We start from the raw sequence: 19610 nt of genomic DNA, 5'->3' as shown, positions 1-19610 counted from the left end.
AAAGAACTCTGCACATGAAAATACATATATAATTATTCCCTCAGCGTGCTTATGATTTCCATTATTCTGGGAATGGATCTGGTAACTGAACTCAATTATTGCAATGACAAGCCATTTTTGTACACATACTCTGCTTTGAATAAAATATCTCTGCACTTGTAATTTTGGAAATTAATCACATAGCTGCACTATTAACCCAAGAGCAAGACTTTTCTGAGGTGCACATTTCTCTGTGTGTGACTATTACTTGAGCACATTGTAGAAGACACACCTGAAAAAAGCAGTTATCTGGAAATGTCTATTAAAAAACCAAAAAACCCAAACCAAACCCTTTTCACTACCATCATAACAACAGAAGGCATTTAAAATTCATGAGCATTCTTGATAGTATACTGAATGTTATAAGGAATAACTGACTAGTATCTTGCTGTTTAATGTATGTTTTGCCTTCTGTTTTTCATTGGGATACATCTGATGCAGAGCCATTAGTCACTCCGATGACAGAACTGTATTTGAGCCACCAAACAGAAGTGAAGTCTACCCAAACTGGTATATGATCTCAGTGTCATCGTCAGTGGACTGCCACACCTGAAGGTATGCAAACTTTTGACCGTTAGACTTTTTTTTTTCCAAGTAGTGATTCGTCCTTGAGCTGGATGTGTTTGTGGGCGTTTACGATATGTGTTAAATCTAATGTGCTGAGGATGCACCTTAGCTCAGAGGGTCAGCTGGCAGAGCCTGGCTGGTCAGAGCTTGGCATTTAGCTGTGATTTCTGCTTCTCACATCCACTTCACAGTTTGGCTTTTGTCTGAGAAGCTGTTGGAAACATCAGCAAAAGGCAGTGAGGTAGAGCGGTGGTGCTCCTTCTCCTGACCCGTGGTAGGAGCTTCGTGTCCCCCAGAGCTCTCCTGCGGGTGAGAGGGGAGCTGGCTCCTTCCAGGGCAGAGGCAGCTGGAGGACAAGGGGCTCTTCCAGCCTCAACACCTTCACAGACCTTTATAACAATTGTTCTTGTGCTGCGTCATCCTTTTCCTTTTATAGCCGCCAGGTAAATCCAGCTGACAATAACACAGACTTTGAAAGGAGTTTTGATGATGTTATTTGATGAGGGTATTAAACAAATAAAATTCAAGGTTATATTTTGGTTTTATAACAGAAGAGAATCTGATATCCCAGGTGTCTGCAGCTTAGTGGGACGCAAGGGCTGGAGTTCTTTTGCTGTGAAAGACATAGGTACAGGTCAAGAGACCGTTAAAAATAGAGTATGAATCAACTCTTGAAATTCATAAATATGAAGCACAAAAGGTCATAGAGCAGATTATACCTTTATGACATGTCTTCTCAGTAAGTTGTAAGGTTTTTGTCCTTTAAGTAACTGTTTCTTCTCAGTAAATTGCAAGGTTTTGTCCTGTAAGTAACTGTCAAAGGACTAAACCAAGCACTTCTGCCAGGCAGAGGGACTGGATCTCAGATCTGCTGCCAGCAGGGATCATGCGTGAGAATTCAGTCCAACCCCATCAGTTGCAAGGAGGGCAGATCGTGTGTGTATGTCGGTCAGATGAAATATTACGTACAAAAGCCCAGAGCAAATCTGTTCATTGTACTAAATCCTACAGAGCAGTTTCTCAAAGTACAAAGCAAATTGTAGAGGTGGTTTTAATTTTACTCTTTTTAGGTGGTAGTAGTAGTATTCTGGTCAGCTCCGTAATAAATTTATAGGACTACAGGGTTAATATCTGCTGTTTGAGGAAAAAGGACCCAGTCCTGCAAGTTTTTCACCTTCTGACTAGCCCTCATTTAGGTTGGTAATCAATCACTTTCACAGCACCGCAAGCACTTATGTGAATATTCAATGCAGTGTAAAAGCTTTTAGTGAAATCCTCACCTGAGGTGGAAGGGAAGAGTAAAATGTCAATTAGCTGCTTTCAGGTAATGCCCACCATTACCTATCTCAGATTCCATCTACAATATTTAACGGTAAAACCTCTCCAGGAACTATAGCCTGGAACTCCAGAGCTGTATGGCTTTTATAATTGGCTATTTTATCAGTTTCGTTTTGATCATGAAGTAGGCGCAACCTAAAAGACGTTTTCATTTGAGGCTAGAAAGAATTTTCTACTGTTGGCCTGGTGGGGCTGTTCATAGTATAATTGATCAAAAGTGAACATCAAATAGCTATCCATGATCTAATATTGTGTACTGAAGAAAGTATTGTCAACATCTTTCATTTAAATGTCTTTGCCTTCAAAATTATATTTTTGATGTAGTCTTGAGTAGCTTAATGACATTGAAAGCATGTATGATGTGTTACAATTTTCTGTCACTTCTAAATTTTTTAAAAAATTGTCTTAGAGCTGTGAATGATTTCACATTTCAGAACGATCATCTCTTCAGCACCATCTACATCACATGTGCCAACATCACCCACTCAATTTGGACTGCATTTTTTCAAACCATTCGTTTGGACCACAAGGCTGACCCCATTTAGCAATATAGTTTGAGAATATCTAAAAAACCCCACTTATTAGGATTTTTAAATTTGAAATAATCAAAGCCAGGTGTCCTAGTTCATAGAAAAAACAGAAGCTTGCCAGACATGCTTATTCTTCTCCTATTATTGCTGAATTGTTACCATTTTTTCCTGTCTTAATAAAACTCATTTCTAATGCTTATTAGCCAAGGCTGTGAGCAATCAGAAAAGGCTGAAACTTGTACCATATAATAGCTTTGCAAAATGGAGTTAATAAAATGTAGCAAAGCTCTTAAAAGAGCAAAAAAGCTCAGCACACAATTACCCAATGATTATCGCTAGGTATAATGTTCCAATTTCCATCTGAAAAGCTCCCTTGTATGGAGAAAACTTTTTTTTTTCTCCAACAATTGTGAGATTTTAGAGTCTGATTTATTTATTGATTGGGTAGTACTGGAATTTCCCCACTTCTATTGTATTCTGGGTCAGCTCATAGTACTCACTGCCACCTGGAAAAATTATGACAGTGTGTCTGAGCAATGATCCACATAGAGTGTCATCTTGTCTCCATAAATTAACCGTACATCTCAGAAGAAGGTGAAATAACGATCTGATGACCAATTATAGGCTACTCAGCTCCTCAGAGAAATTTCTTATCTCCTATTGACTGTAGCTTTTCCCTTTTTTATTTCTCTTGCCTAATTTAAATTTTAATGATATCATAAATTTAAATATCTTATCCTATAAAAATTCATTAATTCTTATTTGTGCCAATGAATTCTACAACTTTAGTTATGCATTTTAAAATTTTTCTATTAGTTTTAGATTTATTTTTAATTGCTCATTGAATAGGTCCTGAGCCATGTACTATAAAAACAAGCCACCCATCTGTTTTGCATCTTGTTTTCCTCAGACATGATTCTTAACTTTTTTAACTCTCATTTTCCATTAGAAAACTTCAAATAATTATCAGCTGCATCCTCCTATGACCCTTTTAAGACAGGGGGACCGGACTGTAATGTTACATTTTTATTGTGATGTCCTTAGCGATCCCTTTGGCCCTTAGTTCTCTTTGATTACAGTTGCAAAGTGAGCAGCGCTTTCATCATTAGCTCAGAGTGATGCCTGAGAGGCCTTCCTATAAGTTTTATACTCATTAAATCAACCGCAGCAATGTCTAAACCACTTGGATGATTTCTCAAACGTGGATTTCATCTGTCGGTAGCTGCTCGGTCACAAACTCAGAGTCTCTTCCACCTTCCTCGAGGTTGCAGTGTTCATGCCCTCTCTAAATTCTACCAAAAAAAAGTTTAATAGTGAAGCCATGTCTGTCTGCGAGAGGGCCACAGGTTGCACAGTGTCATCCTTTCATCCCTCTGAGACCTGACCTCCCTTTCTGCCTCTTAATACCCTTCCACTTCTCAGTTGATGAAAATGTTTCTAAGGACATGCTGGCGGGCCTCATCCTGGAGCCTGGGAGGCAAAGCGAAAGGTGGGGCTCAAAGAGAGAAAGGAGGGGAGGGGGTGGCAGTGAGGCCTCCCTACCAAAAAGCTGAGGGCTTCTGGTGTACAAAATACATCTGAGTTTCACTAGAAACTGGGAGAGTATATTTGGCTTAGCCCTGGTGAGATGTTAGTGCATCCTGCTTCTTGGGGGACTTCAATACAAATTGGTTCTCTAGTTGGATAAAGAGAGTTTTATTGTTTTCCTCTGATGCCTCAAAAGAAAACCCAAAAGTTACCATTAAGGATAATGTTTCTATTAATAAATTCCTCTTGAAGGCTATTTGACAAAAGAAAATTGGTTCTCTTACTACATGTTGGCAACTATTTTAGCATCAATGTCCAGAACTGGAGCTATCCCGAAAAGGATTTCCTCCGGCTTTGGGTCAAGGTGATTCCTGTGCTGTGCAACAAGCACGTGAAAAGCTCTTGTTGACTATTAGTTATCCAGATGACCAGTCTATAACAGCTCAGTGAGTGAATCAATTAGGAAGATAAAGCTTCAGCCAGTCAGTGACAGAATATAAATTGTCTAACTGTGGTTTATTCCGGTGTTGTGTTAAAGCAGTATATAATTTCTTATATTAGCTATTTACCTCACATTTGCTTAACAAAATATAGTTCCACAGAATTTAGAAAAACTGCATTCTTCTTCCTTCAAAGAAAGTAAATTACAGATATACCACCTATATAAAAAAAATTTAATATATAATACATGCACACACATAAATATATATTTTTTTTATATATAAACATATATTAACATAGTAGTCTCCACCTAGCAGTTTAGAAAATTGGAAAAGGAAAAATCTAAGGCTGGCCAAAAGGAGACAGCCTTGCTAGACTGCTTTCCCAAGCCTAAGATCACGCAAACTTTAGCTAAGTTTGTTAATGCAAGTATCTGAGCACCACCAGAGTCTAGTTTACAACTTGGCATAATGTCCAAATGTCCCAATTTCTTTTATGTACGACAATTAAAGCAGCCAATCTTTTTCCATGGGATAACATAAAAGTCTCTCTATATATACATATGCATATATACAGTCTGTAGAGTTTAATTCGAAGGGATGAAACCATTTGAAATTTGGATTTGATTGCCTCTTGAACTCATCTTTGACAACGTCAGCCTCTAGAGAAAATTGTATTTATCATTTTTATAATCTCTGGCATGTTTGTTTTTCTTAAGTAACTATTGTTTTCCTGTTTTCAAATCTGAACTGTAAAAATATTTATATAATTGAGTGGAACAAGTCAGAAACAAAAGGTGGAACAAATGTAAAGAGGTGAGCATTGCATTTAGCTTGACTGATTTTTTTAACTGAGGGAAACAATAGAAAACGAAAGAAAAATCAATGTCTCTGCGTAGGCAGCCTACATAACAGCAGACAAATTATTTCCTACCCTTACAAGATCATGCTCTTTATGTATTGTGTTTCAGGGGTCTGACAGATTTATAATTTGCTTTTTACCTTTTGGGAATTATATTAAGACAACCAGCAACTCCAGCAGTCTCATGCTTGGTACTCCAGTGTAGGAACCAGACTAATAGTGTTCCCACTTAAATTAAAAAACCCAACAGACCAGCAACTGGCCCACCTCTTGCCCCCAAACTCAGAAGAAAAGCATCAGGTCAGTGCTTCTGCAGCACCTGAATAATTATATTGTTTTCCCAGATTGAGAAATCAAGTAATTAGTTTAGTGTCTAAAGAAGAGAAAAATGTGCAGGGTTTCCTACGCTCAGAACTCCTTTATACATACCATGCCTTCCTTGGGTACCTTTGTACAGCTGAAACCACTGGAGGAGACTTCTGTTGACTTCACTAATCACTGGATAAAAGTCTCCTGGAAGCTTTTCTTCTTTGCTTTTTAAAAGTCTAAACCCGAGGTTTAAAATAATTTGACTGTAGTGCAGCTTTAGCAGGAACATCTCAAGAAGGAGCCTGATCATCTAGTGCCTTTGTTTCTCCCAGGTCATGGCACAAGCGAGGCTAATGCAGTTTAGTTTACATGGAAAACGGTGGTAGTGACTTGGGTTATCCATGATTGCTTACTGAGCCGTGATGACTTGATTAGGAATCCAAGTACCAAGCTTTTGCCATGAAATTCACCTTTTCACAGGGCTCACTCACAAATAATATCACTTGCAGAGAGAATTAAGTATGCACCCAAACCTGATCTTTTTCACAGATTGAATATTTGCATTAACAAACCTGCTTCATAATTTGAGTCTATATAGTTCAGGTTTTTAGACTGTATTCAGACTCTGTTTTCTGGAGTCAGGTTGAAAGGAGAAGACTGCAGGCGTCTCCTAAGGATGCTTTACTCACATTTGTTCTTCATGCTGTTTGAGGTGATGGGAGCTTTAATAGTTTATATCATTATTTCTGTATAGAAAAGTATATAAAAATAGTCAAAGGGAAAAAAGCACATTTCAGAGACTTGGGGTTTTGGTATTTTTTTTCTTTTTTCTTCATTTTACTCTGAAGATGAAAATTGTCCCATATGGCTGAACTACTCACATCTTCCCCCACTAGAAAGTAGATTTTTGTGGAATGAAAATTGGCTTCAGAACCTGAAGTATGAAATTCAGTTTTTTTATACATATTTCAGATCTCAGGTTTTGCATCTATTTGTAGCAGAAATAGTCATTTGACTGAATTTCTCATCAGAAAGCACAGCTTTAGCAACTCAACGTCATCCATTACAAATGACAACTTTCTAAAAAAAAGCCTCACCAGATTCGATAATTCTTATACACAGTTATTGCTACTACTAGTTTGCCTGTCACTGATGTCTGTATTTTTAATTCTAAAGCCCAATATAAACATATGAAAGGATGAAGCATGGAATCTGATTTGAGAAGCGAAATGTAAATAATGCTCAAAAAAATATACAGTTTCAGAGATTATTTTTTCCCCATAACTCTCAGCCACCCAACTGTAGAGTCCAAAATGATTCAGATCATCCAGACATGGGACTGCACAATCTTGTACTGGGACATACAAAAACCCAGGGCGTTGTACAATGAAACTTGCACAGATGTAGAGATTCAGATTTACGCAGAACAAAACCGACATAATTTTAGTATAATTCCAAAGGTTTATTTTGCCATCAGTGTGCACAGACATAATTTATCACACATGCACAACCCACTTGCAGTACTCATACAAACACTGGCTAGCACTATCTCATCCCCATGTCACAGACAGGTAAAGAGAATGTGGTACCACACAATACTCACTGACAAACACATGGGCTGCAGACAATTTGACACATTCAACATGAAAAAACCCACGAATGATAAATTGCTGATATTTTCCATTTTGTCCTCTCATTGCTGGAGAAGCTATAGCAGCATAACAATGGAAAAAAAATACAGAACAACTTCAAGAATAACGCAAAACTCTCGTTAGGGTCAGAGATGAGAAAGTTAATGCAGTACTGGCATATGTGAAGTTTCCTCAGAAACTTCGATGACTCAAAGCAGAGGAGGCTGCAGCCACTTTCCCTGGCCAGCGAGCAAAGCACCTGCACACACACACATCTGGAGACTGGAATTGCCTTTAACCCAAACCACGAGCTGGAGCAAACCGCTGGTGAGACGTGCAGCCATGTCCTGTGGTGTACCTGCTCTGCAGCAGCTCTTTGCAGCCGCACCGAGAGTGTGTATGTGGAGCGTGCCTGGCTCAGGTAGCGCAAGAGATGGGCAAAGGGGACTGTGGAAGAGAAAAACACAACCCCCTGCTGTTAAATCTGTACAAGCCCCTGAGCTGTGACAGGAAACTCTATTGAACCATCTCTTTACCAACACATGCAGAGCTGGGCTCCAAATGCAATTGTAAGTAATTAAGATGATTTATCTTGTTGCACAAGTTGAATACAACTGCTGTGTCTGGCCAACATGATGTTTTATTGAAGTTACCCAATGGCAACATTATCAACTTGTAACGCCTATAATATACATTAATGAACAGCACTAAGTGCTAAATAATAATAATGGATTACAGTCTTGCCACCTTGACTCAGACCGCACCGTACCATGTTAGTAGCCCTAACTGCAAAGTAAAGTAATTCTCAGTCTGAATGAGGGAGTCTGAACTTGCCAGTCTTGCCCTGCAGGCAGAATAGGAAGAATTTCTTCCTGAAATTGCCTGGAGGGGTGGCATTCAAGATAATTTTTTACATAGCCATTCACTTAGCAAGCCTCATGTAACACATGGAAGAGGCAACTAAAGCCACTGAAAGATGACACGTTCATTTGCTATATATATAATTTTATAAGCGGTTATGAGACAACACTTTTCAGTTTGCTCTGTAGTATTTGATTGACTTCTATATACCATTATTAGTTGGTATAATCCTGATTCACTCTACTTCTTAACATTAGCACCAATATTGTAAATCTGATTGTTCATTCTTAGTTTTTTTGTTCATATTTATTTTCATTTTCTTACTTGCTGCTGTACCTCTATCCCAGTAAAACAGCATAAATTCTGGCATAAAGGCTCAGATTAATATTTATTCTATTATCCAGTAGTGAAATTGCCCTGTTAGGTCAGCTTAAAATGTGTGCAGTAAATAGGCCACATATAAATAAATCACAGTTTAAAACCATAGACTTCATTTAGTAGTAATATTTGAACATTAGGATTTCTGATTTTAATTTACAGTGTAAAACAAAACAATAAATAGCTTGTCACTTGGGGGAAGCTGAAAAAAACCCCAAGTATTGGAAAGCAATTCTCCATTGTGTATATGGATATATATATTCATATATATGTCTATATTTGGAATATATATATGAAAAAATATATATAATTTTTTGCCAAATAGCCCCAAATTTTTGAACCTCTGGATTGGTAAATATAACTTGTAGAAGCAGCTGACTCTACCTAAATGCTTCACTTGCTTCTTGTGCCTTACTCCTAACTGAGAGCAGCTCTAAGACTTAACTGACTTTTCATATAAAACCGCTAACGATTTAATTTAAAAGTGCTCATTAGCCCTCCAGCATCCAGATAATTAGAAGAGTCAAGACAAGCTACTATCAAAATTACAAACTAGAAAGATGATATTTTTTAAAAAATCCCAAATGGAAGGGAATGGATCATCTAACCCCTGACAGCCTGCTGAGTCTTGCCATCACAAAAATAAGTGGACTCTGAAGACAGTTCTACAAAGCGTTAAATAGCTTAGAAACTTACTAATATGACCTAGGTCTGGAGCTTCAGAATCTAATGCCCAATGAAAATTAGTGTTTAAATAAGAAGTAGGCACCCAAATTCCTTTGGAGAGAGCTGAGCATTAAGAAATGGCATTTATTGGCTCTCAAGGAAATTTTGGCTCCTAAGACTTGTTTTCAAAGGAGTTTGAAAAGAAAAAAAAAACAAAACCAAGAAAACCCCCTCCAACATCCCAACCCTTGGGAAATTTGGTGCTTGATTTTTTTTTTTTTAAATGCTACATCCTACACATACCATCAGAATTCTCTCACTTTACCATGACGTTTAGTTTCCTCTTCATATTAAAGCTTCTATAGCTATTTTTAAAAAAATAAATTTTAAAAAAAATATATATCCACAGAAATGCACTGCCAGCAAACCCAGAAACTAGAGGCAAGTCTATTACTAGTCAATCAGGATTTGTAAGAGAGACGGGGAAACCCATCAGGACCCAGAGCTCCCCATTTGTGGGAAGGTGGGAGATGTTCAGACAAAGCAACTGAAAGTCAAAATAGCAGGAAAAGGAATGGGAGGTCAGGGGAGTGTGACAAGTCTTCTTTCAAGTCCTCAATTCTCACATGCAACTTGAATGACACATTGGGAAATGTGGAGAAACATGAGCCGGTAACATTTCAGGTTCACCTACATCAATTCTTAGCAGACCACTGCCAGGATCTCTTCCCTTTCCCTGCTACTGCCTCTTCTTCTTCCTCCTCCTCCTCAGGCAGAGCAGGTAAACCTGACTTGGAGCACATACATGCTCAGCAAGCTGCTGCACCCCACCACCACTTTGCTTCTCTGAGTGTATATAACCCCACTTGCCACAGCACCTATTTCACAGGTGCTGAAGAAAATTCCGGCTCTTATTAATTTAATCAGCTGCCGCTACTCATTTCCTCAACCATCACCCCAGCTGCTAACAAATTCACCTGTATTCACTTAAAACATATTTAAGGGGGAAGCAGTTCATGCCGTCACATAAAAAAATACAACTTGCACATTGCTATAAACATACCAAATGAAAAGAGCATGTATTCCCCCATCCTCCAGAAGAGCATCCTGGGTTTACACAATCCCTTGTTTGGTTTCCCCGTTGTCCACTGAAGAAGTGAAGTTTGATTCTTGTTCTGCACTCGACTTCCTCTCCTCTGGGTAGTGGTTCATTTCTTGCGTTTCTAAAGATACTTTATTCCTTTTGGCAAATGCCTGGCTGATCTCATTAAATGTCTTATTTTTTGTTTCAGGCAGGACAAAAAACAGGTAGGTAGCTCCTGCAAAGCAGATGGCAGCAAACACTAGGAAGCAGTAGGTCTGTAAACCACTCTGCAAATAGAAAACAAGGGAGAAGGTCATTATAGAAGGGACAAAAGTCAGAAGAAAAGCAACATCAGGAATGATTTGAAAGAAAAAAAATGGTTTGAAAGAAACGGTATGGAACAATTTTTAACTAAGTACAGTAAGTACTGGCATATATTGCAAATCAGAGTGCCTAGAAGTTCATAAAAATGCATGAATCTTTAGTTCTTCCAACACTGCATGTGGTCCTCCGATGGAAAAGCAGGTTACTGGCAGAGATGCGCAGATCTGCAATCTGGGCGACGCAGGGAGACACCAGACTGAGTCCAGGCTCCGCGGGTGTGAGGAGCAGGTGGCTCCTGCTACGTGCAGGGCTCAGCCGAGCCTTGCACGGCCGCGGTATTTCTGGAGATGAGGCAGATGTTTCTCTGGGTTGTTCCGCACGCTGCTTCCTAATTTCTAGGTACAAAACATGAGGCACGCTTTTGCAGTGCTGTGCATCTGTACACCACACATGGGAAACCTGCCGCAGCCAGGGGGATCTGCATCATGGTAGATACAAGCCTTGAGATTTGCGAAGTAAACAAGGAAAAAAAACCCAAATGGCAGACATATCATTTCTAAGGTTATGGGAGCTTACAGTAGGAAAAGAATCCATAAAATACACTGCTTACATGCTAGAGGCTAGTGTTGACTGAAAATGAAGTACAGGCCACATTTGAATGTTTTGGATTTTGCTTTGCTGCAAAAATACAGACACTAATTGAAGCTAAATTAACCCCAAAGTGGCATCTCCAGCTCCAAAAATAAGGCAATCTTGCTGTGGTGCCTTGTGTGAGGTCGTGAGCAGTGAATACAAGGAGAATCAGATCTCTCGCACATCATCCCAGGTGTTGCTATACAGAGGTTACCCCAGGGAAAATCACTCAGGACAAAAGCAGCAGATGTGGCTTCCTATATATATGTATTACAATTGCCATTCAATTTATGTATCTGAGACAATTAAGACAGTACTAGACAATGGTGTAACCCTGACTTTCCACATTTTTCTAATACACTCCCATCGTTGTTAGTTATAACAGTCTGACACCGCAGGCTGCTAAACTCCCTTCTTTGGGGTCGCAGGGTGTACACAATTCCTAGGAAATTTTTTTTGTTTCACTTGCTCAGTATACATCATATATGTCACGGAAGCAGAACATAAACTCATGTGTGGAATGAGAAAAAAAAAAACAACACCAAACAAGAAAAAAAACAAGAAAAAAACCCTCTTTTTTTTCCGCACCTGTTTTTTAATACCATGGCTGGTTGCAAGCCTGCCTAGTCACAATGTTTTCCATGGATAATTCATTACCTAGTTCAGCCCTTCAACTCCTGTCTGTAACAGGAAAAGCCAGAAAGTGCATCCTCTGAAATATTGACTATGGACTCTTGAGATCATAAATTTTTTTTTTTTTTTTTTTTATAAATCCCAGAAGCATGAGCTCCTGAGCAACCTGACAATCACAAGCCAAAGAGCACAAGTGATGAGGGGGGAAAATATTCCGGCAGGGAAACAGATACGACTTTCAAGCTTAAACAGAGGCAGAAGCAAATGGATTTAGTAGAACGGAAAAGTAACTTCACGGTACTTCATCATAAATCACGCTGTCATGATAAGAATTCAAATTTTGAATCTGGATCTTCTACATTTGAATTTTTTTTCAGCCTAACGGTAAAGCTCCAATCTGGAATAATTTTTTCCCTTTTCAAAATCTTCATTTAACTAAATCTTCTCTGTGATGAAAACAAACCATTAATGCCTAGTAGGAATAAGCCTGGCAATCAGATGCCTCAAGTTACCTGTGTCTCATGGTGGTGCGGCCACAACTTTGTCCCACCTTTCTCATTCCTGCTCATTTCTTTGTTGTCCATGACCTAAATTAGTGCTTATATCTTCTTTGATTGTCTCCTTAAACCTTGTGTAATTAAACTGAACACTCTCACGAGTGCATATTTTATTTGCAATTATTTTACATAATATATTTACATTTATTGGTAATAAATTTACTCTCCTTAATTTCTGCAGATCCCTTTAGAAGTGGCCCCCAAGGACCTCCAACTGAAGTTCCACAGAGAATAAGCTAAAAATTAAATTTTGTAATAGATCTTACAAATGAGGTCTGTGGGAAGAGATCAAGACTTCACCCTCCTTGTGTTCAGCAGGATTGGCACAACAGGGCCCTAATTCCCTGACAGCAATGCTGCAGGGCGATCACAAAATGCCCTTTCCTCAGCAGCTACTCTTCAGTCATAATATTTCCTTAAAGCTGGTTATTATCTTACACACACAGGAAAAACAAACATGCATATCCATAAGCGTTTTGTAACTCAGAGTCCAACTCATCACCCAAACCTGCTCTTGGCACAGACGAATGTCATGTGCAAATTGAATTACTTGCTATAAGCATGAAACCTTCTACCTCCACCACACATTGATAAAGGACGTAGGACAGAAGTATGGGATAAAGCAGAAGGAAAATGTTAAATCCCAAATCCTAACTCAATAGAAACTTTCAGCGGGACACGGGTGGGATACAGTTCGGCCTAGATTTTTAATTCATTTTTATCATTTTCTGATGTATTCTGAACTGCCTGGTGTCAGAGGGAAGGTGTGAGGGGTGGAACAATTAACAGAATGACCACAGCATATCTGAAGAGCCCATCAAGGGATCCAGAAGTAGGATAATGTGCTGGGAAAAGGGTAAATGCTGACTTATAGAATGATGACTACTATAGAAAAGGTACTGACGGGCAGATCTGGCAGGAAAATGGATCTGTTTCTTTGTTCCATGAAATTATTATACTTTCTTTTATTTATACTATATATTATTTATATTATGCCCATGAAGCCTGTTATCTCTCGTTTACTCCTTGACATCTCCAAATCCATAGTGTCTGTGTTGTTTTACTCCTTCCAACTTGCTAGAGGCAAGACATTTATAGAGACTGAGCAGTTGCCACTCTAGAACTAAAATTCCAGAGTTTTGCTTATCTTGGGCTGTGGTAGGAGTAAAAAACTGAGGAGGAACTTCATTTCAAGTCTTTGATGGCAAAGCATAGAAAATCTGCAACTCTGTGTATTTGGTCCAATGGACATGGTCTCAAGATCCTTTACTTACATGTATGATATGATAATAATGACAACATAAATGATAAAATTTGAAAAGGTAAACATTTTTCTATACTTTGTGACATTGTTTCACTAAATACATGGGACAGAAGCCTCAGCGTTCAAAAACTGAATACTTGTATCCACCCGAAGAGTAGTTTGCCTCAATGAAATATACTATATCCAAACAGCTGGAGGAGAGAGTTAAAAGAGGAAAGGAAAGGCGAGGGAAGAAGGAAAAGCAAGCCAATTCTGAATTGAAATTCTAACTAAATACAGAATAAATTCAAGGAAAGTATGCAGTTTCTGTTACTTCTCAGCTTTCCCACGTAAGGACGGGTTACTTACACTCAGCTCATAGCAGCAGCAGCAACTCTGGCCATGCAGGAGGCACCGAGCCAGGCCCATCCATATACTCCTGCCACATCCATACTGCCCTGCCACATCCATACTGCCCTGCCACATCCATACTGCCCTGCCACATCCACTCAGACAAGTCTCTTCAGATCGTCTCCATGTATTGCTTGGGTTCAGAACAAGCTGCCACCTTCACGAGGCTGCTGCTTCTCCTCTAACACTAGACAGGCTTGCCAGAGCTAGGAACACGTTTCTTCAGCAATACTGGAAGCCAGGCTTTTTACATACAAGGTTAGAAACCAAAAGGTTAGACTGAAGACAGAACAAAGCACTTCCCCTGAGTTTTCTTCTGTGCGCCCTCCTGCCTGCACATCTAAGTTGCAAAGTTGCCCAAAGTTTCAGGTGGTTTCCTGAATAGCAACGGCTCTGTCTCTTAATAGGTTCATAAATATTCATTCGGAGCCTAGGTCAGATACACACTTTGATGCAATTTCCCAAGGAAAGCACTTTGGATACCTAGCACCTGTTCCTAGTTAGTCAGCAGGCTAACAAAGCCTCTCCAAAGCAGGATTCACACTGGACTTTTCAAGGCTAGTAAGGGCTATTGCTGTACAAGATATTTAAAAGTTAAGTATAAATTTTTAAACTCAGCACTTTCTATTTTCATACCAGCTTTCTAAGGAGGCTATTTAAAACACAGCGTTTCTGAAAATTCTGATTCTTGAATTACTCATTTTTATGTTCTCTTCATTTTTCTGCAGCTGATCAAGGCTCTTTATTTGTTAATGAAAAAAGAGAATCAGGAAATGAATCACCTAAGCCACACACACAATTAACACCAAAAAAAAATCAAAGTTGAAGGACTCAGGCAGTTCCCCCAAATCAGATCCCAGGTGTGGCAAGCAATCAAACCTGACTTTGATGATGAGATGTAGCTGCATAAGTGAGGTGTATGAATAACTATGTGCAGCCCAGACACATTTTCTTCAGCAAAGAGGTTAACAAACATATTCCCAACTTGTGTAGGGCTGCTATAGTCATAAGAAGAATGTACAAGCATTTCCTCCATCTACCTTTAAATAAAATGCTAAAGAATATTTATTTTTTTACCATTATGAACAGACTTAAATTTCTCAGAATTAATGAGCAAAATAGCTCATTTTTTCAGGCTAAAAGGTAAACTGAAACAAATAAACCCCTGGAACTGAAATGATCAGATCTCTGGGTTTGATTAATAAAAAATTAACAATTTGCCACTTCCAAAGTCTGCTAGCTGAGAACAGTCTTCCTGCTAATAGCTTACATGCTGTGAACACTGAAGTCTGGAAAAATATAAAAGCATTTGAGTAAAACATCATCATGTGCTATCTAACGATGGCTGCTTACTGACTTAACTCATTCTGTAGCAAGGTTAAATTCTAAGCAGAACTGTGATACTGAAAACAGGAAAACAGATATTCTAGGGTAGATACAGCAAAAATAAACGAGCAAATGAACAAATTCTGAAGCTGATTGAGCAAGCTTAACAAATTAATATTTTTAAAAAAGAACTTTTGTCTCTTCCCAGAAAATGACAAAATGTAACTGTGAATTTTCAACTCACAATGTCACAGCCCCTTCGGCACTGGCAATGGGTTGCTTGGATTTGGAAGTCGCCATAAAGATTAGAGTTGTGAGATGGAGGTCAAACTGGATTTTGAAGTGATGAGGTCAAATGATAATGGTTAGATGTCTTACTAAAAGGATCAACAGCAAAACAGTTTTTCATGTAGACATTTGACTTTAGTTACTTTGCTTCAGATTAATATAAACCACTGAAACAAATGGATGAAAGAGTTTGTGTCCTTTACCCCTTGTCCTTCTTCAGTTTCAGACAGAATTTAAGGTTCTACTGAAGGTGCAGGACAACAAAGAAGGACAGAGCACTAAAATGAAATATATGAAACGTATTTCCTAAGTAAAAAATAGAGACATTTTCAGACATGAGCTGCAATTTCAACCCCAACCCTCACACATTCACTACCTCCTCATAAAAAAAGTTAACAGATCCTTATATTCCATACTTGAAGTGGGTTGCTTCTAACTAAGAGCATTTTTTTCGTATCTAACCTTCTGATAGCCTACATTTCATTTTCTCATCTTTAAGGGGAACTTCAGCCTTTTCCCTTAATACAGGTGCATTGTAGTTACCTTAAGCATCAGATGTATTTGCAACAGCTTAAAATAGCTTGGCGGAGGGAATCTATGTATAGGCTTCTGTGCACACCCTTGCTATTGAAATTTTTGTAGTGCATAACAGAAAAAGTCAAGGGGCATTATTACACTGTAAGGATAAAAAAAGGAAAACCGAAAGACAATCTTGCTGGGTAAACGAATCTTGATGCATGAGACGGAAAATCTCAAGTGTAAAAATAAGGAAGGAATAGGGCAGAAGTGCAGGAGAACCTCCAGTAACAGGTATAATGACTCGAACATATTACTTCACAGGCAGAAATAAATTAGTTTCTGAAAGAGAGAAGATAAGCACACATCTAGGTCTTTGCATCGTACTAGTAAGCAACTTGAACTAAGGCTACAGGCCTTGTAGCACCTGTGTCCCATGTGATACTGAGCTCCATCTGGATCACAGATCCAAGCAGGTTATTTTTCAAGACACTTTACTCTAAAAGTAAAAGAAAACCAAAGTTTACCCAATTTCTAGCTAGTGACAATTTGTACTTTACTTCTTTCAGATGCCTTCTACCCTAATATAAGTAAAACACTTATATGAAGAAGACACATGAAAATTCAAAGAGTACTGTCTTTGAGCTGCTCACTTCAAAAGCCAGCTACTAAAACCACTCACTATTTGGGGGACACAATGTCCACCCAGCTATTTGTTCTCCTTCCCCATCACCTCAGCATTTTCTCTGCCTCTCAGCATCAGTGAGAATTAGACCTTCACCCACCCACTCAGAAACTGGGCATGAGCTACAATGGGCTGCAATGAGCTGAACATCCACAGCTGTGTCCTCATTTTATTGCCCTTATGCAGAAAGGTTAGGCAAACATCAGCACTCAACACCAAGGTTCTATTCACTGAAAAGGTGTTTCCCAGCCACAATTACAGAGGATGTAGGTAGCTCTTCATAATAAATATTTAGAAGTGATCTTTTATCATACATTTTCTATTTACTATACAGTCTCCTTCAAAACCTTCTTTGTTCATGCTCTTACACTGTTAGTGGCTTTAATTTTCTGAGAACAAAGATATTAAATGGATTTTTTAGTTATTAAAGGTTTTCCTAATGTCTGCTATGGCTCATAACACACTCTCAGCCTGTTGGCTGAACCTTCCTGTGAAAACACACACTGTTATGGGAGGGACATTGATAGAGTGCGACAGCACAGCCCCAAAACCTTCCATCAATTTCTCAGGTATTATTGAAGCCTGCCCCAAATTTAGTGACTTGTTCATTGATCATGAAAAGCACATAATATTCCATTGCCAGAGGTCATTTCTGTGAGTCACCTGGTTTCCCAGCCTGAAGAGCCAGGTACCTATCTGGTACCTATCGATAACTTGAGTTTTTTATGCAAGTCCTCACTAAGGTCTGAGTGTTCATTTCTGGAACCTACAGCACAATATATAGCTCTGCTTTATCAACATGCCCCAATTTCCAATTATAGGGTAACAATGCAGAAAAAATAGATGATGGAGGAATAGATTTAAGTATTAAGACTTTGTAAAAATCAATCCTTTGTTTTACAACTGAACAAAACATTCAAACTGCACAGGGACATGTATTATCCCTTGCAAAAATGAGATATTCCATGTTATTGCTCTGTCAGAGAGCTGCAAAACATCTTGCAGTTTATTACTACCTTTGCCTCAGTCTTGCTGCAAAAATGCTGTGAGAGAATGACGTCTTTGTATCCCATTTTGGGATAATACAAGTTTTTCCCGTGGCAGAAATAAAAGATGGGAAATATCCCTGCAGCCCTCAGAGACTGTATGTAAGACTGGCAAGATGAAACAGAGGTTCCTCCCATTTCTAAATGAACCTCATTTAAGTCCTCTCTTTTTCCTAGCAAACCATTGCAGCAAGTCAGTCCTCTGTCATTTCAATAGGGAGCTACATCATTTTCTAGTACAGTCATGTGGAGAGATCTCAAGACCTCCATCAATCATTTCGCCAATGCTTCTAATGATTTCAAAACTTTCTCTTTCCCATGGTGCCAAAGGCAAAAGTCAAACCCTGGCGGGGAATAAACTGAGCTTTCCACTTAGTGGACCTGTAATCATAAGTGGGTATTCTCTGCGATCCCTGGTTATTGGAAACATTTGTATTAGGAGGAGAGCCCAAACATGACTTGTTCTGGAAAATTACTGATGGGATAGAGAGGGAACCAGAGGAGCAGTAAAGATGCAGCTGGTCTCTGAAGAAGGAGGGCTCTGGGCAGTTTTGGTTGCTGAGATGGAGCAGCCAGGCAGAGGTCTCCCCCTGCAAAAGCACCCTCACCAGACTGAAGGCCGGTTGGATGAGGATGGCACAGGAGTTAGCAGAGAAGGGTACAAACCAGAAGCAAACACAAGCTCAGCTGCCATCACCGTAACCCAGGGAGAGGGGGGATGCACGAGGGGCAATGGGGTGAGCAGCAGGCAAAGGTAATGCAGGAGATGTTTACAGAACCAAGTATGAGTCCTCAAGAATATTCATGATGGGAAAAAAAATGACTAACTTCCTTATTTCCTTTCTGGCTTATATCTGCTTCCAGTTTGCTACTGGGAAAGGAAAGTGCATTATTCTACAATGTAGTTTAGTATATCCATGCTAAGATTCCAATTTCAATAAAATGCAGAGTAATTCAAGCATTTATTTAATATGCACTGAATATACACTGTGACTTTGACACCAAAAAAATACTCTGCAGTCTTCTAGAAAAAGAAATTATTGTGACAGAAAACTTCTGGAGAAATCTGCTACGTTGTCCTGCAGTATAATACTAATTTACCACATAGTCTGTAAGTGCCTCATAACAACCTACTGGAATTAACTGAAATACGAAGTAAGAATGCATCAGCATGTAATGAAAATAATGCCACAAAATTAATTGCTAATTATTAATGCTTAGTAATTCTTTGTATTTACAGAATGCATTACAAAAAATAAACAGTACGTTTTTCTAGATAACATGTAATTTAAGGTCCTGCTACACCAGATTCCAGAAGTCTGTCCCTGCAAACTTGCTGTTACTGAAGAATAGCAGCTTAATACACACCTATTCTATTGCACCAAAGGTTTTCAAGCCTTTTAGATTGTGCTTTTCTTCTCCTGTAAGTTTGTCGTTCCCTCCGCTTGCTTCAGCTCGTTGCACCTATTTCCACATATACGTACACACTAATTTCTGATTTAGCAAGTGTTCCTGTTCTCCACACTGCAGCATACCAATTTCTACCAGCTATCACTCACTCTTTAAACAGATTTTTGAACCGCAAGCTCCAGCAAAGTCAGGCAAGGCCTCAGATTTTGTTTCCAGCAACATAAAACAGAAAATCAAGGGAGGCGATGCCAAACAATATCAGCAAGTAACAATTTTGAGTCTGGCTAAATTAACAAGGGTATGTCT

General features: G+C 38.9%; 1 protein-coding gene across 2 annotated transcripts in view; it reads right to left on the bottom strand.

The window, feature by feature from the left end:
- Positions 1–6084: 6084 nt before the first annotated feature.
- The window catches only part of SLC2A9 (solute carrier family 2 member 9), a 98991-nt gene continuing 85465 nt past the window's right edge, over positions 6085–19610 (bottom strand). Inside the window, exons 12-13 of one of the 2 annotated variants that reach the window (XR_010606129.1) lie at positions 10212–10519; positions 6085–7690 (exon numbers count right to left, since the gene is read on the bottom strand). Coding sequence is in view for 1 of the 2 variants with exons in the window: in XM_065634037.1 (XP_065490109.1) it covers positions 10262–10519 (258 nt within the window). In the remaining variant the exon portion in view is untranslated. Of the gene's footprint in view, positions 10520–19610 lie in introns of both variants that reach the window. The other variant, XM_065634037.1, reaches the window with a different exon arrangement.

This window comes from Caloenas nicobarica, chromosome 4 (genome assembly GCF_036013445.1).
Source record: "Caloenas nicobarica isolate bCalNic1 chromosome 4, bCalNic1.hap1, whole genome shotgun sequence".
Lineage (NCBI taxonomy): Eukaryota > Metazoa > Chordata > Aves > Columbiformes > Columbidae > Caloenas > Caloenas nicobarica.
Note: the sequence above shows the minus strand (reverse complement) of the source record. Positions and strands in the feature narration are given on the sequence as shown.